Raw genomic sequence first — 27062 nt, 5'->3', positions numbered from 1 at the left:
TTAACTGATTTCTGCACTTTAACTGTAACATATATATATATATATATATATATATATATATATATACTGTATATATACATACACATACATGCATACATACATACATACATACATACAACTTGTATCAAATGTTTAAATAATAAACATATATTACCTGATATGGGTAATTGTACCAACACTGTCTTGTATTCCACAGCCATGGTGTCTAGAGACATGGGAGGGGAAAGGAAAAATAGAAAATTAAACGTTGTCAATGTAAACAAATACAATAACACTTGAGCATCTGAAAAACATTAACAGCAGGAAAACTAAGGATGTCTACCTGAAGATCACCCTGTTAATATATATTTACTATTTGTTATTAACTTCTCTGAACAAAATATGATTTCTACATAAAAGCTACATTTGTGTGAAATTCAGTTGGATGTCATCTTTTATTTTAATTCGGAGACAGTAATTGTTACTACTCAAAATGCTATATCTTGTCTTCCTGTTGCTGCAGCACTCTTTAAAGATGTGTTCCTATTTTAACCCATGAAAATATGTAAGATGGTGAAGCTCCACCTCTTTGCACTGGGGGCTGCCATCTTGGAGCACAGGTATTCTCATATTGTGACAAGAATAGGGTTTATTTACATATGATTTTGACAACTATATAATGTGCTTCAGGTTAGTGTGCATCAGCCCGAGACTGGCCATAGGGTATACAGGGCATTTGCCCTATGGGCCAGGGCCAGTTGTGGGCTTGGACTGGTTATTTTGGACCTGCAAAGTCACCAGCATTATTTGTGCATGATATAGGCCTAGTCCTGCCCTGCCTCTCACTGCCCTTTTGTGTCTGTGAGACAGGTCATCGATGGTCCAAAAACTTTAAATCTTTCCTGTGAGTTTGCCCATGGAAGTGCCCTACACCACATCATTACATTAAAATGATCTTCGTGTCTTGCCCTTTGAGCAGGGGCAAAACTACAGGGGTCTAAGAGGTCTCAATTGAGACTAGGCACACACATCTAGGTGCCTCTTCTGGACCCTCAGTTAGTAGTGACAATCCCACGGGGGGCAGTAGTAAGCAGGGATCCACCTGCATTATGTCTGGTTCCTCTGTTGGCACTACCCATGCAAAATAGGGCTTACAGTGAATGGAAAGTGTCTAAATGTGTCTTTTGGTGGAAGGATTTTCAAGAAAGCAACCACAGTGTTCTACAGAAAAACCTGCCACCATATTTATTCAGCAAGGCTGTGCAAGTGAATATTCTCTGGTGTGGACTAATCAAGGGGGGAAGAAGCCAGTCACAGATTAGCAGCTCATGTTGATGGTGCATTTTGATGTCTGTATGACTGTTGATGTCTAGGGTGCCTTGTGCGTGCACTGGGTTCCTGTTATATTTCACTTTTTACTATTTAATGACAACCAGTTTATAAAATGGTAACAGAAGGGTACTGTTTTGGTAAATCCATCTAGTACATGAGAGAGAGAGTGAGAGAGAGTGAGAGTGAGACTCATACTGTATTCTGGGGCAATTGGGGCACATTTTGAAAATTAACCAGAGATCTGATCTCTGGTTAATTTTTGGAGCCATAATTGCTACTGCGAGCTTGTGGTAGCAATGACCAGCCACTTGTAATGGCTGGTTATTTATCTTGCGCCCGTAAATATGCAAATTTGCCTGTTTACAAACGCGCAATAAATTAGTGTTCCACTTGTAATCTAGCCCAAAATGTTTACTTAAGCGTAGCAAAACAAATATAAAACAGATATTCATTATTTATTTTACCTGCTTTTCCTTAAAAATTGTGCATTTGAATTTACACATCAGGAAATCGAGAGTGCATACTAGATACTTAAAGGGAAAGTGTATTTTAAAATGTTTTCCCAATGTGTTCCCAGGCATCCATTTTACTTGCTGGGATGTATTAAATTACTTCCAAGTAGCTCATTTACCTTTATTTTGTCACTTGACAAATAGTCACCTGTTGTTGAAACCACCACATATGCTAAAAAACAGAATTTATGCTTACCTGATAAATTTCTTTCTCTTGTAATATATCGAGTCCACGGATTCATCCATACTTGTGGGATATTCTCCTTCCTTACAGGAAGTGGCAAAGAGAGCACCCACAGCAGAGCTGTCTATATAGCTCCTCCCTTAGCTCCACCCCCCAGTCATTCGACCGAAGGCTAGGAAGAAAAAGGAGAAACTATAGGGTGCAGAGGTGACTGAAGTTTTTTAAATAAAAATATACTATCTGTCTTAAAGAAAGAGGGCGGGCCGTGGACTCGATACATCACAGGAGAAAGAAATTTATCAGGGAAGCATAAATTCTGTTTCTCAAACATTGGTGTGTCCGGTCCACGGCGTCATCCTTACTTGTGGGAATATCTCTTCCCCAACAGGAAATGGCAAAGAGTCCCAGCAAAGCTGGCCATATAGTCCCTCCTAATCTCTGCCCACCCCAGTCATTCTCTTTGCCGTTGCACAGGCAACATCTCCACGGAGATGGTTAAGAGTATGTGGTGTTTAGTTGCAATTTTTTTATTCTACTATCAAGAGTTTGTTATTTTAAAATAGTGCTGGTATGTACTATTTACTCTGAAACAGAAAAAGATGAAGATTTCTGTTTGTGAGAGGAAGATGATTTTAGCAGACAGTAACTAAAATTGATTGCTGTTTCCACATAGGACTGTTGAGATGAAGTAACTTCAGTTGGGGGAAACAGTTAGCAGACTTTTCTGCTTAAGGTATGACTAGCCATATTTCTAACAAGACTGTGTAATGCTGGAAGGCTGTCATTTCCCCACATGGGGACCGGTAAGCCATTTTCTTAGTCTCAAACAGAATAAAGGGCTTAATATGGGCTATAAAACTGGTAGACACTTTTATGGGCTAAATCGATTGCTTTATTTGGACATTTTATACATGTTTATGCTGATAATTCACACTTATAAACTTGGGGAACGTTTTTTAACGTCAGGCACTATGTTAGACACCTTTTCCAGTCAGGAAGGGCCTTCCCAGTTGTAGGCTGAGCCTCATTTTCGCGCCATTACTGCGCAGTTGTTTTTGAGTGCAAGACATGCAGATGCATGTGTGAGGACCTGAAAGTAGTTGGAAAAGTTCCTAGAAGGCGTCATTTGGTATCGTATTCCCCTCTGGGCTTGGTAAAGTCACAGCAAAGGCTGTAGCTGGGACTGTATAGGGGTTAAATCTGTAACCGGCTCCGGTTTCGTTATTTTAAGGGTTAAAGCTCTGAAAATTGGTGTGCAATACTTTTAATGCTTTAAGACACTGTGGTGAAATTTTGGTAAATTTTGAACAATTCCTCTCTGTTTAAAATTTAAAGAGACAGTAACGGTTTTGTTTTAAAACGGTTTTTGTGCTTTATTGACAAGTTTAAGCCTGTTTAACATGTCTGTGCCTTCAGATAAGCTATGTTCTATATGTATGAAAGCCAATGTGTCTCCCCCTTCAAAATTGTGTGATAATTGTGCCATAGCGTCCAAACAAAGTAAGGACAGTACTGCCACAGATAATGAAATTGCCCAAGATGATTCCTCAGATGAAGGGAGTAGACATGGTTCTACATCATCTCCTTCTGTGTCTACGCCAGTTTTGCCCACGCAGGAGGCCCCTAGTACTTCTAGCGCGCCAATGCTTATTACCATGCAACAATTGACGGCTGTAATGGATAACTCCATAGCAAATATTTTATCCAAAATGCCTGCATATCAGAGAAAGCGCGATTGCTCTGTTTTAAACACTGAAGAGCAGGAGGGCGCTAATGATAATTGTTCTGTCATACCCTCACACCAATCTGAAGGGGCCATGAGGGAGGTTTTGTCAGATGGGGAAATTTCAGATTCAGAAAAAATTTCTCAACAGGCTGAACCTGATGTTGTGACATTTAAATTTAAATTAGAACATCTCCGCGCACTGCTTAAGGAGGTGTTATCTACTCTGGATGATTGTGACAACTTGGTCATTCCAGAAAAATTATGCAAGATGGACAAGTTCCTAGAGGTTCCGGTGCACCCCAACGCTTTTCCTATACCCAAGCGGGTGGCGGACATAGTGAATAAGGAGTGGGAGAAGCCCGGCATACCTTTTGTTCCCCCTCCTATATTTAAGAAATTATTTCCTATGGTCGACCCCAGAAAGGACTTATGGCAGACAGTCCCTAAGGTCGAGGGGGCAGTTTCTACTCTAAACAAGCGCACTACTATTCCTATCGAAGATAGTTGTGCTTTCAAAGATCCTATGGATAAAAAATTGGAAGGTTTGCTTAAAAAGATTTTTGTACAGCAAGGTTACCTTCTACAACCCATTTCGTGCATTGTTCCTGTCACTACAGCAGCGTGGTTCTGGTTCGAGGAACTAGAAAAGTCGCTCAGTAGAGAGACTCCATATGAGGAGGTTATGGACAGAGTTCACGCACTTAAGTTGGCTAACTCTTTTATTTTAGATGCCGCTTTGCAATTAGCTAGATTAGCGGCGAAAAATTCAGGGTTTGCAATTGTGGCGCGCAGAGCGCTTTGGCTAAAGTCTTGGTCAGCGGATGTATCATCCAAGACAAAATTGCTTAACATCCCCTTCAAGGGTAAAACTCTCTTTGGACCAGAATTGAAAGAGATTATCTCAGACATCACTGGGGGAAAGGGCCACGCCCTCCCACAAGATAGGCCTTTCAAGGCCAAGAATAAGTCTAATTTTCGTTCCTTTCGTAATTTCAGGAACGGACCGGCCTCTAATTCTGCATCCTCTAAGCAAGAGGGTAATGCCTCACAGTCCAAACCAGCCTGGAAACCGATGCAAGGCTGGAACAAGGGTAAGCAGACCAAGAAGCCTGCTACCGCTAACAAAACAGCATGAAGGAGTAGCCCCCGATCCGGGACCGGATCTAGTGGGGGGCAGACTCTCTCTCTTTGCTCAGGCTTGGGCAAGAGATGTTCAGGATCCCTGGACGCTAGAAATAGTTTCTCAGGGTTATCTTCTGGAATTCAAGGAACTACCCCCAAGGGGAAGGTTCCACATGTCTCACTTATCCTCAAACCAAATAAAGAGACAGGCGTTCCTACATTGTGTAGAAGACCTGCTAAAGATGGGAGTGATACACCCAGTTCCAATGACGGAACAAGGAATGGGATTTTACTCAAATCTGTTCGTAGTTCCCAAAAAAGAGGGAACCTTCAGACCAATTCTAAATTTAAAGATCCTAAACAAATTTCTCAGGGTACCATCGTTCAAAATGGAAACCATTCGAACGATTCTACCCACCATCCAGGAAGGTCAATTTAGGACTACCGTGGATCTAAAGGATGCGTACCTACATATTCCTATCCACAAAGAACATCATCAGTTCCTAAGGTTCGCCTTTCTGGACAAACATTACCAGTTTGTGGCCCTCCCATTCGGATTAGACACTGCTCCAAGGATTTTCACAAAGGTACTCGGGTCCCTTCTAGCAGTTCTAAGACCAAGGGGCATTGCAGTAGTACCATACTTGGACGACATTCTAATACAAGCGTCGTCCCTTTCAAAAGCAAAGGCTCATACAGACATCGTTCTGGCCTTTCTCAGATCTTACGGATGGAAGGTGAACATAGAAAAAAGTTCTCTGTCTCCGTCAACAAGAGTTCCCTTCCTGGGAACAATAATAGATTCCTTAGAAATGAGGATCTTTCTGACAGATGTCAGAAAGTCAAAACTTCTAAGCGCTTGTCAAGTTCTTCATTCTGTTCCACGTCCTTCCATAGCTCAGTGCATGGAAGTAGTAGGGTTGATGGTTGCAGCAATGGACATAGTTCCTTTTGCGCGAATTCATCTAAGACCATTACAACTGTGCATGCTGAAACAGTGGAATGGGGACTATACAGACTTGTCTCCAGTGATTCAAGTAGGTCAGAAGACCAGAGATTCACTCCGTTGGTGGATATCCCTGGACCACCTATCCCAGGGAATGAGCTTCCGCAGACCAGAGTGGGTCATTGTCACGACCGACGCCAGTCTAGTGGGCTGGGGTGCGGTCTGGGAATCCCTGAAAGCTCAGGGACTATGGTCTCGGGAAGAGTCTCTTCTCCCGATAAACATTCTGAAACTAAGAGCGATATTCAATGCTCTCAGGGCTTGGCCTCAGCTTGCAAAGGCCAGATTCATAAGATTCCAATCAGACAACATGATGACTGTTGCGTATATCAATCATCAGGGGGGAACAAGGAGTTCCCTGGCGATGAAAGAAGTAACCAAAATAATACAATGGGCGGAGAATCACTCCTGCCATCTATCTGCGATCCACATCCCAGGTGTGGAAAACTGGGAAGCGGATTATCTGAGTCGTCAGACATTCCATCCGGGGGAGTGGGAACTCCACCCGGAGATTTTTGCCCAGTTGACTCAATTATGGGGCATTCCAGACATGGATCTGATGGCGTCCCGTCAGAACTTCAAGGTTCCTTGCTACGGGTCCAGATCCAGGGATCCCAAGGCGACTCTAGTGGATGCACTAGTAGCGCCTTGGACCTTCAACCTAGCTTATGTGTTCCCACCATTTCCTCTCATTCCCAGGCTGGTAGCCAGGATCAAACATGAGAGGGTCTCGGTGATCTTGATAGCTCCTGCGTGGCCACGCAGGACTTGGTATGCAGACCTGGTGAATATGTCATTGGTTCCACCATGGAAGCTACCTTTGAGACAGGACCTTCTTGTTCAGGGTCCATTCGAACATCCAAATCTGGTCTCCCTCCAGCTGACAGCTTGGAGATTGAACGCTTGATTCTATCAAAGCATGGGTTTTCAGATTCGGTTCAGGCCAGAAAACTGGTAACTAGAAAGATTTACCATAAAATATGGAAAAGATATATCTGCTGGTGTGAATCCAAGGGATTCCCTTGGAATAAGGTAAAAATTCCTAAGATTCTTTCCTTTCTGCAAGAAGGTTTGGATAAAGGATTATCTGCGAGTTCTCTAAAGGGACAGATTTCTGCTTTATCTGTCTTACTACACAAACGACTGGCAGCTATGCCAGATGTTCAAGCATTTGTTCAGGCTCTGGTTAGGATCAAGCCTGTTTACAGACCTTTGACTCCTCCCTGGAGTTAAAATCTAGTTCTTTCAGTTCTTCAAGGGGTTCCGTTTGAACCTCTACATTCCATATATATTAAGTTGTTATCTTGGAAAGTTTTGTTTTTGGTTGCTATTTCTTCTGCTAGAAGAGTTTCAGAGTTATCTGCTCTGCAGTGTTCTCCGCCCTATCTGGTGTTCCATGCAGATAAGGTGGTTTTGCGTACTAAGCCTGGTTTTCTTCCAAAGGTTGTTTCTAACAAAATATTAACCAGGAGATAGTTGTACCTTCTTTGTGTCCGAATCCAGTTTCAAAGAAGGAACGTTTGTTACACAATTTGGACGTAGTCCGTGCTCTAAAATTCTATTTAGAAGCTACAAAAGATTTCAGACAAACATCTTCTCTGTTTGTCATCTATTCTGGTAAAAGGAGAGGTCAAAAAGCGACTTCTACCTCTCTTTCCTTTTGGCTTAAAAGCATCATCCGATTGGCTTACGAGACTGCCGGACGGCAGCCTCCTGAAAGAATCACAGCTCACTCCACTAGGGCTGTGGCTTCCACATGGGCCTTCAAGAACGAGGCTTCTGTTGATCAGATATGTAAGGCAGCGACTTGGTCTTCACTGCACACTTTTGCCAAATTTTACAAATTTGATACTTTTGCTTCTTCGGAGGCTATTTTTGGGAGAAAGGTTTTGCAAGCCGTGGTGCCTTCCATTTAGGTAACCTGATTTGCTCCCTCCCTTCATCCGTGTCCTAAAGCTTTGGTATTGGTTCCCACAAGTAAGGATGACGCCGTGGACCGGACACACCAATGTTGGAGAAAACAGAATTTATGCTTACCTGATAAATTACTTTCTCCAACGGTGTGTCCGGTCCACGGCCCGCCCTGGTTTTTTAATCAGGTCTGATGAATTATTTTCTCTAACTACAGTCCCCACGGTACCATATGGTTTCTCCTATATTTTTCCTCCTGTCTGTCGGTCGAATGACTGGGGTGGGCGGAGCCTAGGAGGGACTATATGGCCAGCTTTGCTGGGACTCTTTGCCATTTCCTGTTGGGGAAGAGATATTCCCACAAGTAAGGATGACGCAGTGGACCGGACACACCGTTGGAGAAAGTAATTTATCAGGTAAGCATAAATTCTGTTTTTCTCTTGTAAGATGTATCAAGTCCACGGATTCATCCATACTTGTGGGATACCAATACCAAAGCTTTAGGACGCGGATGAAGGGAGGGACAAGACAGGTACCTTAAATGGAAGGCACCACTGCTTGTAGAACCTTTCTCCCAAAAATAGCCTCCGAAGAAGCAAAAGTATCGAATTTGGAAAATTTGGAAAAAGTATGAAGTGAAGACCAAGTCGCCGCCTTACAAATCTGTTCAACAGAAGCCTCATTTTTAAAAGCCCATGTGGAAGCCACTGCTCTAGTAGAATGAGCAGTAATTATTTCCGGAGGCTGCTGGCCAGCAGTCTCATAAGCCAAACGGACGATGCTTTTCAGCCAAAAAGAAAGAGAGGTAGCCGTAGCCTTTTGACCTCTCCGCTTACCGGAATAAACAACAAACAATGAAGATGTTTGACGGAAATCTTTAGTTGCTTGTAAGTAGAACTTTAAAGCACAAACCACATCAAGATTGTGCAACAGACGTTCCTTCTTTGATGAAGGATTAGGACACAGTGAAGGAACAACAATTTCCTGATTGATATTCCTATTAGAAACAACCTTAGGAAGGAATACAGGTTTGGTATGCAAAACCACCTTATCTGCATAGAAAACAAGGTAAGGTGAGTCACACTGTAAAGCAGATAACTCAGAAACTCTTTGAGCCGAAGAGATAGCTACTAAAAACAAAACTTTCCAAGATAGAAGCTTAATATCTATGGAATGCATAGGTTCAAACGGAACCCCTTGAAGAACTTTAAGAACTAAGTTTAGGCTCCATGGCGGAGCAACGGGTTTAAATACAGGCTTGATCCTGACTAAAGCCTGACTAAACGCTTGAACATCTGGGACATCTGCCAGATGTTTGTATAAAAGAATAGACAAAGCAGATATATGTCCTTTTAAGGAACTAGCTGATAATCCCTTCTCCAATCCTTCTTGGAGAAAAGACAATATTCTAGGAATCCTAATCTTACTCCATGAGTAACCCTTGGATTCACACCAATAAAGATATTTGCGCCAAATCTTATGATAGATTTTCCTGGTGACAGGCTTTCTAGCTTGAATCAGGGTATCAATGACCGACTCAGAGAAACCACGCTTTGATAGAATCAGGCGTTCAATCTCCAATCAGTCAGACACAGAGAAATTAGATTTGGATGCTTGAATGGACCTTGAATTAGAAGGTCCTGCCTCATTGGCAGAGTCCACGGTGGAACAGATGACATGTCCACTAGGTCTGCATACCAAGTCCTGCGTGGCCACGCAGGTGCTATCAGAATCAACAAAGCTCTCTCCTGCTTGATTCTGGCAACCAGACGTGGGAGAAGAGGAAACAGTGGAAATACATAGGCCAGATTGAAGGACCAGGGCACTGCTAGAGCATCTATCAGTACCACCTGGGGATCTCGGGACCTGGACCCGTAACAAGGAAGCTTGGCGTTCTGACGGGACGCCATTAGATCCAATTCTGGTGTGCCCCATAGCTGAGTCAGCTGGGCAAATACCTCTGGATGGAGCTCCCACTCCCCCGGATGAAAAGTCTGATGACTTAGGAAATCCGCCTCCCAGTTCTCTACCCCTGGGATATGGATTGCTGAAAGATGGCAAGAGTGAGTCTCCACCCATCAGATTATTTTGGTTACCTCCATCATCACTAGAGAACTCTGTGTTCCTCCTTGATGATTGATATAAGCTACAGTCGTGATGTTGTCCGACTGAAATCTGATGAATTTGGCCGCAGCTAGCTAAGGCCACGCCTGAAGCGCATTGAATATCGCTCCCAGTTCTAGAATGTTTATCAGGAGGAGAGTTTCCTCCCAAGACCATAAGCCCTGTGCTTTCAGGGAGTTCCAGACTGCACCCCAGCTTAGCAGGCTGTCATCTGTCGTTACTATGAGCCACTCTGGCCTGCAGAAACACATTCCCTGAGACAGGTGGTCCTGAGACAACCACCAGAGAAGAGAATCTCTGGTCTCTTGGTCCAGATGTATTTGAGGAGATAAATCTGCATAATCCCCATTCCACTGTTTGAGCATGCATAGTTGCCGTGGTCTGAGGTGTAGGCGGGCAAAAGGAACTATGTCCATTGCCGCTACCATGAGTCCGATTACCTCCATACACTGAGCCACTGATGGCCGAGGAATGGAATGAAGAGCTCGGCAAGTGGTTAAGAGTTTTGATTTTCTGACCTCCGTCAGAAATATCTTCATTTCTACCGAGTCTATCAGAGTCCCTAGGAAGGAAACTCTTGTGAGAGGGAAGAGAGAACTCTTTTTTATGTTCACCTTCCACCCGTGAGATCTCAGAAAAGCCAACACAATGTCCGTGTGAGACTTGGTTAGCTGGAAAGTCGATGCCTGAATTAAGATGTCGTCTAGATAAGGCGCCACTGCTATGCCCCGCGGTCTTAGAACCGCCAAAAGGGACCCTAGCACCTTTGTGAAAATTCTGGGAGCTGTGACCAACCCGAAGGGAAGGGCCACAAACTGCTAATGCCTGTCCAGAAAGGTGAATATGAGGAATTGATGATGATCTCTGTGAATAGGGATGTGTAGATACGCATCCTTTAAGTCCATGGTAGGCATATATTGACCCTCCTGGATCAGAGGTAGAATAGTCCGAATAGTCTCCATCTTGAATGATGGTACTCTGAGGAATTTGTTTAGAATTTTGAGATCCAAGATTGGTCTGAAAGTTCCTTCTTTTTTGGGAACCACAAACAGGTTTGAGTAAAAATCTAGCCCTTGTTCCGCTTTTGGAACTGGGCGGATCACTCCCATGGTATGTAGGTCTTCTACACAGCGTAAGAATGCCTCTCTCTTTGTCTGGTTTGCAGACAATTGAGAAATGTGAAATCTCCCCTTGGGGGGGAGTCTTTGAAGTCCAGAAGATATCCCTGGGAAACAATTTCTAAAGCCCAGGAATCGTGAACATCTCTTGCCCAAGCCTGAGTGAAGAGAGAGAGAGTCTGCCCCCTACTAGATCCGGTCCCGGATTGGGGGCTACCCCTTCATGCTGTCTTGGAGGCAGCAGCAGGCTTCTTGGCCTGTTTACCCTTGTTCTAAGCCTGGTTAGGTCTCCAGACTGACTTGGATTGGTCAAAATTCCCCTCTTGCTTTGCAGCAGGGGAAGCTGAAGCGGGACCACCCTTGAAGTTCCGAAAGGAACAACAATTATTTTGTTTGGTCCTCATTTTTGTTTTATCCTGAGGGAGGGCATGGCCTTTCCCTCCAGTGATGTCTGAAATAATCTCTTTCTGTTCAGGCCCGAATAGGGTCTTTCCTTTGAAAGGGATGTTCAAAAGTTTTAGATTTTGATGATACATCAGCAGACCAGGACTTAAGCCATAACGCCCTGCGTGCTAAAATGGCAAAACCGGAATTCTTTGCCGCTAATTTAGCCAGTTGGAAAGCGGAATCTGCAATGAAAGAATTAGCCAACTTAAGGGCCCTAATTCTATCCATAACATCCTCTAATGGTCTCCATCTGAAGAGCCTCTTCTAGAGCCTCGAACCAGAAAGCAGCTGCAGTAGTTACAGGAACAATGCACGCAATAGGTTGGAGAAGAAAACCTTGGTGAACAAAAATTTTCTTCAGTAGACCCTCTAATTTTTTATCTATACGATCTTTGAAAGCACAACTGTCTTCGATAGGTATAGTTTTACGCTTAGCGAGAGTAGAAATAGCTCCCTCCACCTTAGGAACCGTCCGCCACGAGTCCCGCATGGTGTCAGATATGGGAAACATTTTCTTAAAAACAGGAGGGGGAGCGAACGTTATACCTGGTCTATCCCACTCCTTAGTAACAATATTCGCAATCCTCTTAGGGACTGGAAAAACATCAGTGTAAACAGGAACCTCTAAGTATTTGTCCATTTTACACAATTTCTATGGGACCACTATAGGGTCACAATCATCCAGAGTCGCTAATACCTCCCTGAGAAACAAGCGGAGGTGTTCAAGCTTAAATTTAAAGGCCGTCATATCAGAATCTGTTGAGGGAGCGTCTTTCCTGAATCAGAAATCTCTCCCTCAGATAGCAAATCCCTTGCCCCTACTTCAGAACATTGTGAGGGTATATCGGATATGGCAACTAAAGCATCAGAAGGCTCAGCATTTGTTCTTAACCAAGAGCTGTCATGCTTACCTTGTAAACCAGGCAGTTAAGATAAAACCTCTGTGAGGGTTGTATTCATAACTGTGGCCATGTCTTGTAAAGTAAATGAAGTCGACGCACTAGAGGTACTTGGTGTCACTTGTGCGGGCGTTACTGGTTGTGACACTTGGGGAGAGCTAGATGGCAAACCCTTAATTTTGAGTGCCCATTCAAGGAGCAAGTAACAGTAGCTGGATTCAAACCCCAAACCTTCTGCTTGCAAGGTAGTTATCTGAGAATCATCTATTGCTATATTTTTAAGTGCTAAAATATGCTCTTTATAATTTATAGACATATCAGTGCCATTGGGACACATTCTAAGAGGGGGTTCCACAATGGCTTCTAAACACATTGAACAAGGATTTTCCTTGATGTCAGACATGTTAAACAGGCTAGTAATGAAACAAGCAAGCTTGGAAAACACTTTATTCAAAGTAAATAATACTTAGAAAAAACGGTACTGTGCCTTAAGAGAAAAAAAGATGCACAAACTCTGCAAAACAATGTAAAAAAGCAGTAAACTTTACGAAATTTTTACAGTAGTATCATAAAGCCTTAGTAAGTTTGCACAGCCAGACAAATAAACGATTAACCCCTTAATGTAAAAACCGGATTGACAAAACATAAAAAAAACGGTATAAAAACGTTCAGCACCTTGCCACAGCTCTGCTGTGGCGCCTACCTGCCCTTTAGGATAGATTTGTGGGGAAAAAACTTCTTTTAGGCCCTCAAACACAGCAGGACCCTCTGGAGAAGCAGCTGGATGTCTTCTGAGAAAAGAAACTGCGCAACTGAGGCGCGAAAATAGGCCCCTCCCACCTCACTCGATGTTAGTGGGGCCTAAAAGAAACACACCAAAGTGTTTCTAAACTAGCCATGTGGGTTAATAACCCTTAAATAAGCCACAATGACCCCTTAAAGTCCCTAAAAAAAGTTTTCAATAAAAAAAACGTGTCACCAGTAACAAATGAGCCCTTTATGCAAGCTGGGATTCCTACTAAGTGTCTGAATACAGCTTACCCTTCCCTCATGGGGATATTGCCAGCCTTTTCTAGAATTATCACAGTCTTTCTAAAAAAAAATTGACTGAACATACCTCAATGCAGCTTAGCATGCAAACCGTTCCCCCAACTGAAGTTTTCCTGTACTCCTCAGCCTTTGTGAGAACAGCAGTGGATCTTAGTTACAAAGTGCTAAGATCATCATCCTCCTTGCAGAAATCTTCATCTCTTTTCTGCCAGAGAGTGAATAGTACACACCGGTACCATTTAAAATAACATAACTTTTGCTTGAGAAAATAAAAACTAACATTTTTGTCACAACTATAGTTGTGAGGTTGTAGTATACTTTGCCCAACAGCAATTTTGGTCCAATTGTGCCTATTTTTTTTTTTTGTATAAACTTATAATTTTTTTCCTTGCGTGGCACATTGAATTGTAACCTAATATGTCTATATTCGCTGCTGGTGAATAAACTTTATTAGAAAAAAAAAAAAAAAACATTTTTCTCACCACACTCACTTTACCCTTCCTAGTACTTAGAGTAGGCAAAGAGAATGACTGGGGGGTGGAGCTAAGGGAGGAGCTATATAGACAGCTCTGCTGTGGGTGCTCTCTTTGCCACTTCCTGTAAGGAAGGAGAATATCCCACAAGTATGGATGAATCCGTGGACTTGATACATCTTACAAGAGAAATTGTAATACCGCTGTAACGTGTAGAGCAATGTGTAAACAATAGCCAACAGAAAAAATCACACTCCCTGTGAGGATTGAGAGACAAGCACTAAAATGTCCCTTTTCAGTTGTTATCTCAGACAAATATAATATAAGGAAGCTTTTGTGTTTATATAGAAAGATAACATAATGAGCCCTGTTCTCCCTGCAAGCTCAGGCAATCTTAATTGGTGGTGGTTTCAAAGAGTAAAAACGGCTAATTTAGATTTAATTTTGTATATTAAATATAGCTATTTCCTAAACATTGTATATTCTACAACTAGTATAAGGTAATGTGAAGCACATTAAGGGGAAATCAATTTTACAATACACTGTCACTTAAGGTTATCTGCACTGAAAAATACTACACAGTAATTTCTTAATTCAGTGTACAAACTCATTTACATCTCATCCAGACTGGCCACAATTAAGGGAGATAAGATAAACATACTCAAGAGGCCTTTCATGGGATGTATATTTGGAATGCTCTGAAATACCAAAGCCCTGCAAGATTTAACGACCAAAATTGCTGGCACATACTATGGGACATATTTATCTTGATGCCCCTTGTTTCTGGTGAGTCTTCAGGCTCGCCAGAAACAGAAGTTATGAAGCAGCGGTCTGAGCAGCTCTGAGGCCGCGGACAGAAATCAACCCAATTGAATACGATCAGGTTGAATGACACCCCCTGCTAGCGGCCGATTGGCTGCAAATCTGCAGGGGGCGGCATTGCACCAGGAGTTAACAAGAACTGCTGGTGCAATGATAAATGCTGACAGCGTATGCTGTTGGCATTTATCGATGTGCGGCGGACATAATACGTTACTTCGTATCATGTCTGCTTGCACATTGATAAATATGCCCCTATGAATGTATTACAACAATGATTTGATGTCATAAAAGCTGTGTTTTTCAACAAAGATAATGGTTCACCTAGAAGTAAGAATTAAGAAAAATAAGATTAATAAGTTAAATAGGACAGAAAATGTGTATGCTGGGGAACGAAAGAATCATACGTTATACTCATACAATATATGAATATTGATATATTCTTTGATTTCATTTGTAATGTGAATATGATTAATTTTACAAACGTGGGTGGATGAGTAAAGGCAGAGACACAAAATGCTGCTATTTATTAAAAATAAATACAGGGTGCTGGATAGTGCTGCTTATGAAGGTGAATCCTTTAATCCTTTTCAGAAAATATTAGCAATAATTTCAGCAGTGCTGTAGATATTATATTTATTAAACAGACAGTAAAGTCTTAAATGGATTGGGTAGAGAATGAATGTTAAACAACTTTCCAATTTACTTTTACAATATTTTTTTTCTTAGATCTCTTGGTATCCTTTGTTAGATTATAATGCAATAGGAGCAGCAATGCATTACTGGGAGCTAGCTGGGGATTTGTGCTTGTACATATATGACTTTTGTCATTGTTTAAAACTACATGCTCTATCTGAATGATGACAGTTAACGGGACAGTAAAGTCAAACAAACATTTTAAAGAGTAATTCTGGCTGAGCTCATAAGCGTCCATTTATTTAGCCATCTGGCAGCAGTGTTTGCAACAATGTTTATAGCAATTTTATACATATTTGCAAACCGCTGCCATAGAATGCTAATGAATCCCTACCTAATTTATGCTTCAACAAATGATACCAAAAGAACAAAGCAAGTTTGATTTTACAAGTAAAATGGAAAGTTGTTAAAAATCGCATGTCCTGTCTTAACCATGAACATTTTATTTTGACTTTCAAATACAGAAAGGATTACATCACACTTATGATTCTGCAGTAAGCTAAGCAGATTTTCCCAAATCCAGTTCTTATGAGCAAAGTGTGGGCACTGTAAATACTCCTATATTAGGAACATGAGACATCAGCACCAGAGGTTATGGAAATAGATTGTTTTTAAAAGCATAATAAAACAATGAAGAAATGTACAATTTTAAACATATAATATGACATTTTTGATCATTATCATATGCTGGCTCTAGATATATATATAGTTTAAAAAACAAACATGCAGAGTTATACCTGAATGTTACACAGGAACACTGTAGTACATATAGAAAGTTGTAATGTTTCTGAAAAATTGGTTTGTAAACAAAAATCATTTGTGGGCTTCCTATGGGGATAGGCATCCTGCAGATCCTGTTAGCTGTACGTATTAAATACATATGTAAATATGTATCTGATAATGCAGACGATTATACAATAGTAATGAATAGAGCTTTAATTAATCTAGACCACATATACAAATACACCTCTAAAACGTTGTCTGTGGCCATTTCAGTGTCTTGTGCACATATAATGCAATATAATAGAATTATTCCAAATTATCTTGAAATACTTGCAAATATGTAAAAAAGGCCACTTCTGGACTTTTTTCAAGTACCTTTTGGCGTCAAATTTGACAATTCTAAAATGGTCTTCAAACCTGTTGAAAAGTATTGACAAAATGGATTTTGATTACTGAGAAAAAGTTTGCTTCCATCTTAAAGATATTGCTTTTTTGACAAGCCAAACATATGCAATTAGCTTCAAGAAAGAAAACCCACTATTGTAATTGTGTATAAAACCGTCAAAAACAAATCAGCAGATATTGAAATTGACCCCATACATATTGGCTGACATGGGAATCAATCAACTAACAAAAGACATTGCTATTGCTATTGCTATTGAATAATATACATTATATTTTTTGTCCAAATCCAAATGCTCTTGTCTACCATCAAGTGTATTTTTTAACATGGCAACCGTCAGACTGTCTGATGACTAATGTCAGTTAGGAGTAAAATATCTGCTAATTCCAAAAGATGTATATGTGTTGTAATTCTGTCTTTTATTTTATTTTTTTGGTGGTGCCACCAGTTGCTGCTTTAAAAAAATGACTGTGTACATTTTTTTAATTAAAAAGATTTAATTTATTTTGGTGAATGAGTTATTTAGCACAGGTCTTTCTGTAATTGCTGAAAAAAATGTAATTTTTCTGCCATTCATTAAGAGGTCTGTTCAAAGGTTAACTATAAAACCATGCAGGCTAAAATAAGCAAGGACTTTCTTCAACATAATTACTCTTCAACAACGAAGACAAGGACAATTACAACCCTTACAATTACCATTTTACATTTGTATAAAAGGTCCATATGTGCAACATCAAGTGATTAAGATTAGTGTAGTTATGTATCTAGTAAAAGGAAATGTCTGAATGTCACTTCTAATAATTTAAACCCAGCATGCACTTTTGTGACTGATGTGGTGTACTCATTTAGATGTCAATCAAACTGTTGCTCAATTTTACATATAAGTAGATAAAGCATAAATTAAAATTTGACATTTAACTTTACATAACAATATGATTAACTTTGTGTGGTTCTTTTTTTATCAAAGAAACAAAAATGTTTCATTTTATTTATTAAAAATACAGAAAATGTTTAAAATCAAAACCAAATGACTGCATAAAAGATTAATTTTGATTATTTGTGGTAGGACCAAGAGCAATATAGTGGCTTGTCAGCTTCTCTGAATACCTCTTTTGTCCGCTTGATTTCTGTAGTTAATTAAAAAAATAAAACACTCTTATTTCAATAAGGGTGACGTGGCAGTTAAATTATCTATTAATAAGCACTTTAGAAACACTGGTGGCGCCCTTCATATGGATGGCAGTGGAATTTTTTTTCTATCATCTCCAGTATCTCATATCTCTCTAACCTGATATTTTTCCAGCCAGTTAATCAATGCACCCTATTTATTAACGCTCCCTCAGCTCTACATTTTTTAGTGAATACTCTGATCATAAAAATTGGTGAGAACTGGAGAAAATGGGAGGATTGTCCTGTTAGTAAACATTGCCTGTATTTATAAACAGATGTGTGATTTTTTTTTAATCTTAATTTTAATACAGTTGTTATCAATGTCCCACCATGAATAAGGGTTGTAGACATTTGTATTCTCTTTTCAAGTTCAGAATGTAGGTATCTGGTTAGTCATTTAATTCTTATTCACTGATGATGATCTACAAGAGATTATACTGTAAGTCCATTTCTTATCAAATACTTTTGCAGTTTTTGATGCAACAACAGATTTGAGTGGAATTTTTCCATAAAAATATCAAGCAAATTTGTCAAGTATTTTAAATAAAGGACAAAATGCTATTTGGGAAACTTCTCAATAATGGCACTATTAGAAACAGCCCTATGTACCACAGAAGGCTTCTGGTGCCCTTTTCAAAAACCCATTTAGCAGTACAATAAATATATACAGCTTTGCAACTGAATGATTATAATGGGCATGTAGAATTAAATGAGAAGCTTAAGATCTTACATACAAAAGCATATAGTACCTGCATGTTTTGTTTTCAGTTTATGCTTCCATAGGGGGTATTTTTTTTATTTATTTTTTACCTTCTTTATAGAAACGAGACATTTGTTTAGAATCTCTTAATATTCCTGATTTATTTGTACATCTGGACCTTCTAATGCTGTAAGAACAAATAGCCAGAGTGAACTCATGAATCTTCATAAAATTCAAGGGAATCTGACAAGAAAATATTTCCTTCTATCTAATGCAACTCGATGAATCAGTGTTAGCCCACGTTTATTCCGAAAGAGGACTGGTGAGCTAATATTTATTCAGACACTGCTGGCAGATCTTATGTGTTTTTATAATGTCAGATTCCATAAACATTATTGGTGTCAAGGATTTTCAAATGATTGACACTGTGATACCTTTTTTATGTTTCTTTTGGTAAGAAGTGACATTCAAAATATATTAGAATATTTGAACAGCATTGAACAGATGGTGCTATGCATAAATGTTTTTTTTGTTACTACAGAACGCTGTGATATCACTTTGAAAAACACATTACAGACCAGCAGTGTTTCATAATTACTATTCATATCTTGGCACTTGCTTTCAATCACTAATAATACGATCTCTGTGTGAAGAAGCTGAACCTATAAAACTTGTAGTTGCACCATAACGGCCTCTCTCTATTCTCTAGTTTCCAAGAAAACAGAAAAAGTAAATTGTAAAATGTAGACACTATTATTGTCTCTGTTCCTGCACAGTTCCTTGTCTAGGTAACTTGTGTCATTACTCTACAGGTAGAATCAGAAATAGAATAAAAAGTACTTGCTAATGGAACTGAGTTTATAAGACATGCAATTAACTGCTGGTAACAAAAATACACTTGTATATAACTTTGTCACAAGGATTATAAAATGCTTCAGTTTCATTAAAATAATAACAACAAAAAAACTATTGTATCCATGTAGAAAAATGTAATATGTTCAATATGGATTTAGTAGACCATGCATCATGATGATCAGAGAAAAGGAATAGTGAACATAGATACTGCATGGCAATCCGTGCTGCAAAAGTAGCTACAACAAAACTATATGAATATATTGACAATGAAGGAATTTAAATTTAGAAATGTTTATAGTGTTTTACTTGAAAATCAAATTATCAGAAGTTTAGAACGGCTTTATCTTCTCCAAATAATTGTCTGAAATCCAAATGACACAGACAGGTTGATTAAAAAGAAACTGCATAATCAATTTCAAGAACGATTAAACTATTTATTTACTATGCAAAAGAGAGAAAAAGGGAGTTCTAAATTCACGTGTACCTTTGCATGCACATGGAAGTAATGTATCATTGCCATTACAAAAATGAGGTATCATTATAGCAAGCGTAAATTATTATGGACTCCATTTATGAAGCTGCACATCTACAAACATAAGTTAAGATGTAGCGGGATGATAGACAAGCTCTGCTCTTTAACAGCTGGTTGTGCGAGAACAGAGGGTGGGGCTGTACAAGAAATTGCTTGAGGAATCTTAAAGGGAAAGGAAAGTCAAAATTAAATTTGCATCATTCAGTTAGATCATGTCATTTTAAGACACTTTTAAATTAAATTCTTTTTTCAAATGTGCTTAGTTCTCTTGTTGAAAAAGAATATGCATATATCCTACACTAGTGGGATCTAGCTGCTGATTGGTGCCTGGCTGCCTGCACACATTTGTCTCGTGATTGGCTAACTAGATGTGTTAAGTAAGTGGCCAGTAGTGCAATACTGCTCCTTCAGCAAAGGATGACAACAGATAATGAAGCAAATTTGATAAGAAAAGTAAATTGGAAAGTTGTTTAAAGTGAAGGTAAACTTTAATGAATGAAAGCACGTTTTTTAAAAATAATATTAAAAACAGGGGCACTTTCATTCATCAAAGTTTAGAAAGCAGTCATTTTGATTTAAAAAAACTTACCTTTGTTTTTTTGACAGCCAGAGCAGCTTCCCCCACGTGGAGAACCTCTCTTCACACATCATCAATGACTAATCTAGCTTCCTCCAATCACGGCTTTCCCCCAGGTTAGTCATTGCCTGAGGCCTTGCTATGATTGGAGGAAGCTGGATTAGTCATTGATGACATGTGAAGAGAGGATCTCCAGGTGGGGCAAGTTGCTCTGGCTATGAAAAAAACAAAGGTAAGTTTTTAATCAAAACGGCTGCTTTCTAAACTTTGATGAATGAAAGTGCCCCTGTTTTTAATAGTATTTTTAAAAAAATGGGTTTTTAATTCATTAAAGTTTACCTTCACTTTAAAATTGTGTGTTCTATTCAAATCATGAAAGAAAATTATGGGGTTTTCTTTCCCTATAAATTCTGGCACCGTGCTTACAAACCACATTGTGAATTAGTGAAACTGCTTCAATTAGTAAACCATATAGTAACAAAATTGTGTTAAAGACATAAAAAATGAATAAGAAACTGGCATATCACAAATGCACATAAAGGCAATTCAATTTAAAAAGGAAGCATTTTCCAATATGTGTGTATTAGCAAAATATTTAATACTGTATCAGTGATACATTTTACTGTATACAGAGTGTATGTAAATCTGCACCTTGTCCCTGTATTCAAACAATACACCTGATCAGAGATCATATCTTAAGTTAGTGATGACCCCTTTATGAATAGCTGTTGATAAGTATGTGCTTTCTGAAAAGGTGAAGTGTTTGAATACAAGTACAGAACGCATTGTATGTACACATCTTTCATGCACAGTAAAAGCTATCACTGATTGACTGTATTTTTGCGAATACACATATATTGGAAAAATGTTTCTATTTAAAACTTAAATTAATTTGTATGCAGTTCAGTTTTGAGTTTATTGATGATGATTACTAATGCATTTGAATGCAAGTTTTTATTCACTTAACCATTATTAATTTTTGTTGTCTGCAACTAATAGTTTAATATGATTATGAGAAATGTTATAATATACCTTAAAGGGACACTAAACCCAATTTTTTTCTTTCATGATTCAGATAGAGCATGCAATTTTAAGCAACTTTCTAATTTACTCCTATTATCAATTTTTCTTCGTTCTCTTGCTATCTTTATTTGAAAAAGAAGGCATCTAAGCTAAGGAGCCAGCCTATTTTTGGTTCAGACCCTGGACAGCACTTATTTATTGGTGCTGTCCAATCAACAAGATCAACCCAGGTTGTTAACCAAAAATGGTCCGGCTTCTAAACTTACATTCTTGCTTCTCAAATAAAGATAGCAAGAGAATGAAGGAAAAATTGATAATCATAGTAAATTAGAAAGTTGCTTAAAATTACATGCTCTATCTGAGTCATGAAAGAAACAAAATTGGGTTCAGTGTCCCTTTAACATTCAAACCCTTCACTGCAATCATATATGAACTATGTGATTATTACATATATTTTAGTACGTTTTATTATTTAGTGTGAGTGTGAGCAATATGATTGACATTAATATTATTATACATATTAAACATCTGAACTGATCATTAAACACTTTAAGACTAAACACAGTGTGAAAATAACCAAATTATGCTGCTTAAATGAGGACATACAATCATACAAGAGACTGGTTAAAGACTGTTTTCTGATGGATTGGAATACCTCTGTCATATTCCCCCATGCAAGGTGCAGAGGGTGGTAAAATGCTTTTTAAAAGCGTGTGGAAAGTGTTTTTTTTCAGATGAACTTCAAATTTTAAAACCCCATATAAAGCTGTATGAGAAACTTCAAATAGGAATTTTGAAGAACTGAAAAGTGCAGCTGTCTATGTTCCTGAAAACAATAGGGGCTCAAGTACAAAGCAGCAGAGGCTGTTTTGGAGCTCTTGCTGTACAGGCTCATGTTCCTAGTTGTTCATCCATCAGTTAACACAAGGGGCCCTAAATAATGAAATGCAATGAACCATCTATACAACATATTAATGCATTTTAGTCTATATTATGATGTTGAATATTTTAAAGCAACAAGTTAGCCAGTGTTATTTAAACAATTCCCAATTTAAGGAATATAAAGATACTTCTAAAAGATAATTAAAAGGACATGAAACCCACCTTTTTCAGGATTCAGATAGAACATACAAGTTTTAAAAAGTCTTCAGTTTATTTATATTATCAAAGGTGATTAAACTGAATAAGAAAATAAGATGAGTGTGCCTGCACATGACAGATGCACACTCCCTAGCTTGTCCTGGGACTAGCATTATGACTGGCTACTTAAAGATTCTTTGCAATGGGGTATGAATACTTAGGATTTTTTTTTCCCTCAAATAACGTTTTTTCCATAGAGATGTTCAGATGATAATTTCTAGTCAGCATTTTACAGCTATGCTAAATCACTTTCAAGTGCTTCAACATGTTGGTATCATGTCCCTTTAAATACCAATCCCTACAGTTTCATTGAGCAGCAATAAGAAAAAACTAGCACTTGTATTACAAGTTAATGGTTATGAATTGCACTCGAGTAATTATTCAATTTAATGCTAAAAATTTTAAAGAGACGGTAAAGTAAAAATTTAACTTTTATAATTCAGATAGAGCATGTCATTTTAAAGGATATGAAATCCAAAAATGTTTGTCATGATTCAGATGGAGCATGCGATTTGAAAAAACTTTCTAATTTACTTATATTATCAAATTTTCTTTTGTTGTAAAACAGGGATGTAAGCTAAGGAGCATGCATGTGTCTGGAGCACTATATAGCAGCAGTTTTGCAAAAATGTGATCCATTTGCAAGAACACTACATGCTAGCACTATTTCCATGAAGTGCTCCAGATGTCTCTCTTCAAAAATAATATCATGAAAACTAAGCAAATTTGATAATAGAAGTAAATTGGAAAGTTTTTTTTAAATTGGTTTGCTCTGTCTGAATCACAAAAGACAATTTTTGGGTTTCATATCCCTTTAATACTGCACAAGCAAATGGTTGTGCAGCCGCACCCCCTGCTTTTGCGCAAGCAATTGGGCAAGAGCAGGGCTTGTCAAAGGGATCTGTTTGGGAGGATTTAACTCCGCCATCTTAAAGGGACATGAAACCCAAACATTTTCTTTCATGATTTCCGTAGAACATACAATTTTAAACAACTTTCCAGTTTACTTCTATTATCAAATTTGCTTCATTCTCTTGGTATACTTTGTTGAAGAAGCAGCAATGCACTAATGGTTTCTAACTGAACGCATGGGTTAACCAATGACAATTGGTATATATATGCAGCCACCAATTAGCAGCTAGAACCTAGGTTCTTTGCTGTTCCTGAGCTTACCAAGATAAACTTTTCATCAAAGGATAGTAAGAGAAGGAAGCAAATTAAATAATAGAAGTAAATTGGAAAGTTGTTTAAAATTGTATGTTCTACCTCAATCATGAAATAAAGAGAGCAGTTTTGGGGGAGATCAGGGAGGTGGTGGGTGAGGAGAATTCTCTACAGTACAGAAATTAAAACAAACACACACACACATATATATAAATAATTACATTTTTACTTTTTTCTGTACATTTTTGTTCATATATTTATGATATCATCTTTTAAAGCACATAGATTAAAAACATGATATTTTAGGGCTGCTAAATTAATATGTAAGTCAAATGTTCAGGTCATTGGCATTAAAGATTTCATCTAATTTTTTCTTATCTTTTAAAAAAGGAAAATATTGTCAATGAATCTGATGCACAATATTATTACATTAATAAATTAATCTTTTCTGAAAATTTGTTTAAAAAAAATATATGGAGGTTTTAGCTTCTTACTTAGGATTAGTCTACAAGTGGAGTGCAAAATATTGCGTTTGCGCTATTTGTGCTCCACTAAGTAATACCAGCGCACACAAATGTTCGCATTGCATGAAGCACATTGCGCTCTAGAGAATGGGCTTCCTTAGGCTCCAGTGGGAACCTCGTTCTCATGCTGATGGCATGAGAACCTAGTGCAGCAAAGAGGGTAAGTTGCGCAACGATGGGCAGCAAATGTAAATACATATATATATGAATGTATACATAAATATTTATGTAAATCAAAAAAAGAGTATTAAAGAGGCACCATGGGCTGTAAAAAATATGAACAACTTTATTTGATTAAGAATCAAAGTACATAGCCATGGTTATCCTGACTAGTTTTGTGCCACACCAGGCACTTAATCATAGTGCCAACAGAAACAAAACCTTCCAAGATAAAAGCTTAATATTAGGAGAATGCATCGGCTCAGCTTACTCTCCTGGAACTACTCTCTGGCCAGCATGGAGGTAAAGGTAACGCCCTTGAGGGTCCCTTGGAATAGTACACACAAGTACTGACATGAGGCACATTTTGGGGAGCAAACTAACACCTAGATTTAGAGTTCTGCGTTAGCCTTAAAAAGCAGCGTTAAGGGGTCCTAATGCTGCTTTTTAATGCCCGCTGGTATTACAAGTCAGGTAGGTACAAGTGTACCGCTCACTTTTCTTCCGCGACTTTTGGCTACCGCAAATCCCCTTACGTCAATTGCGTATCCTATCTTTTTAATGGGATTTGCCTAACGCCGGTATTACGAGTCTTGGAAGAAGTGAGCGGTACAGCCTCTACCTCCAAGACTCCTACCGCATTTAAAAGTCAGTAGTTAAGAGTTTTATGGGCTAACGCCGGAACATAAAGCTCTTAACTAAAGTGCTACAAAGTACACTAACACCCATAAACTACCTATGAACCCCTAAACCGAGCCCCCCCCCCCCACATCGCAAACACTAAAATAAAATTATTTAACCCCCATCTGCCGACCGGACACCGCCGCCACCTACATTATAGCTATGAACCCCTAATCTGTTGTCCCTAACATCGCCGACACCTATATTATATTTATTAACCCCTAATCTGCCCCCCCCATCTGCCGACCGGACATCGCCGCCACTATAATAAATGTATTAACCCCTAAACCGCCACACTCCGCCTCGCAAACACTATATTAAATTTTATTAACCCCTATTCTTCCCTCCCTAACATCGCCGCCACCTACCTACAATTATTAACCCCTAATCTGCCGCCCCCAACGTCGCCGCTAGTATAATAAAGTCATTAACCCCTAAACCTAAGTCTAACCCTAACACCCCCTAAATTAAATATAATTTAAATAAAACGAAATAAATTTACTATAATTAAATAAATTATACCTACCGGTATTTAAAACTAAATACTTACCTATAAATAAACCCTAATATAGCTACAATATAACTAACATTGTAGCTATTTTAGGATTTATATTTATTTTACAGGCAACTTTGTATTTATTATAACTAGGTAGAATAGCTATTAAAAAGTTAATAACTATTTAATAGCTAACTAGTTAAAATAATTACAAAATTACCTGAAAAATAAATCCTAACCTAAGTTACAAATACACCTAACACTACACTATCAATAAATTAATTAAATAAATTAACTACAATTATCTAAACTAAAATACAATTAAATAAACTAAACTATAGTACAAAAACCCCCCACTAAATTACAAAAAATATAACAAGAATTTTAATCTAATTACACCTAATCTGTACCACATTGATACTGGTTTACACAGCATATTGCTTTGATATATCACTTTAGTATCATTCAGATTTGTTAATATTAACTTATAATATTTAGATAGATAAAGATAGAATTATTTGGTCACATCTCTCCTCTCACTCTTAGGGCGCCCCCTCTCTTTCTTTTCTAATCTAAGCCCCCTAATAAAATAAAAATCCCCCCAAAATAATAAAATTCACTACCCTATACTAAATTACAAAAGTAATCAGCTCTTTTACCAGCCCTTAAAAGGGCTTTTTGTGGGGCATTGCCCCAAAGTAATCAGCTCTTTTACCTGTAAAAAAGAAGACAAGACCCCCCCAACATTACAACCCACCACCCACATACCCCTTCTCTAAAACCCACCCGATCCCCCCCCTTAAAAAAACCTAACACTACCCCATTGAAGATAACCCTACCTTGAGCCGTGTTCACCCAGCCGGGCACCACTGGTCATCCGATCCGTGCAGAAGTCTTCATCCGATGGGGCAGAAAAGGACATCCGGACCGGGAGAAGGCTTCATCCAAGCGGCATCTTCTATCTTAATCCATCCAACGCAGAGCGGGTCCATCTTCAAGACATCCGACGCAGAGCATCCTCTTCTGACTACGGCTAACACTGAATGAAGGTTCCTTTAACTGACGTCATCCAAGATGGCGTCCCTCGAATTCCGATTGGCTGATTGATAGTATTCTATCAGCTAATTGGAATTAAGATAGGACAAATCCGATTGGTTGATTTAATCAGCCAATCGGATTGAAGTTCAATCCAATTGGCTGATTGGATCAGCCAATAGAATTGACCTCACATTCTATTGGCTGATCCTGAGTGTAGTGTTAGGTGTATTTGTAACTTAGGTTAGGATTTATTTTACAGGTAATTTTGTAATTATTTTTAACTAGGTAGCTTTTAAATAGTTATTAACTATTTAATAGCTATTCTACCTAGTTAAAATAAATACAAAGTTGCCTGTAAAATAAATATAAATCCTAAAATAGCTACAATGTAACTATTAGTTATATTGTAGCTATGTTAGGGTTTATTTTATAGGTAAGTATTTAGATTTAAATAGGAATAATTTATTTAATTATAGTAA

The 27062-nt window shown here is 38.6% G+C and overlaps 1 protein-coding gene across 1 annotated transcript in view; it reads right to left on the bottom strand.

The window, feature by feature from the left end:
* CERS6 (ceramide synthase 6) overlaps positions 1-27062 on the bottom strand; it is a 766179-nt gene that overhangs the window by 322914 nt on the left and 416203 nt on the right. Inside the window, exon 5 of the mRNA XM_053712833.1 lies at positions 155-205. Within this exon, the coding sequence (XP_053568808.1) occupies positions 155-205 (51 nt within the window). The remainder of the gene's footprint in view (positions 1-154; positions 206-27062) is intronic.

The sequence above is a fragment of the Bombina bombina genome, chromosome 1 (genome assembly GCF_027579735.1).
Source record: "Bombina bombina isolate aBomBom1 chromosome 1, aBomBom1.pri, whole genome shotgun sequence".
NCBI classification, from domain to species: domain Eukaryota; kingdom Metazoa; phylum Chordata; class Amphibia; order Anura; family Bombinatoridae; genus Bombina; species Bombina bombina.
Note: the sequence above shows the minus strand (reverse complement) of the source record. Positions and strands in the feature narration are given on the sequence as shown.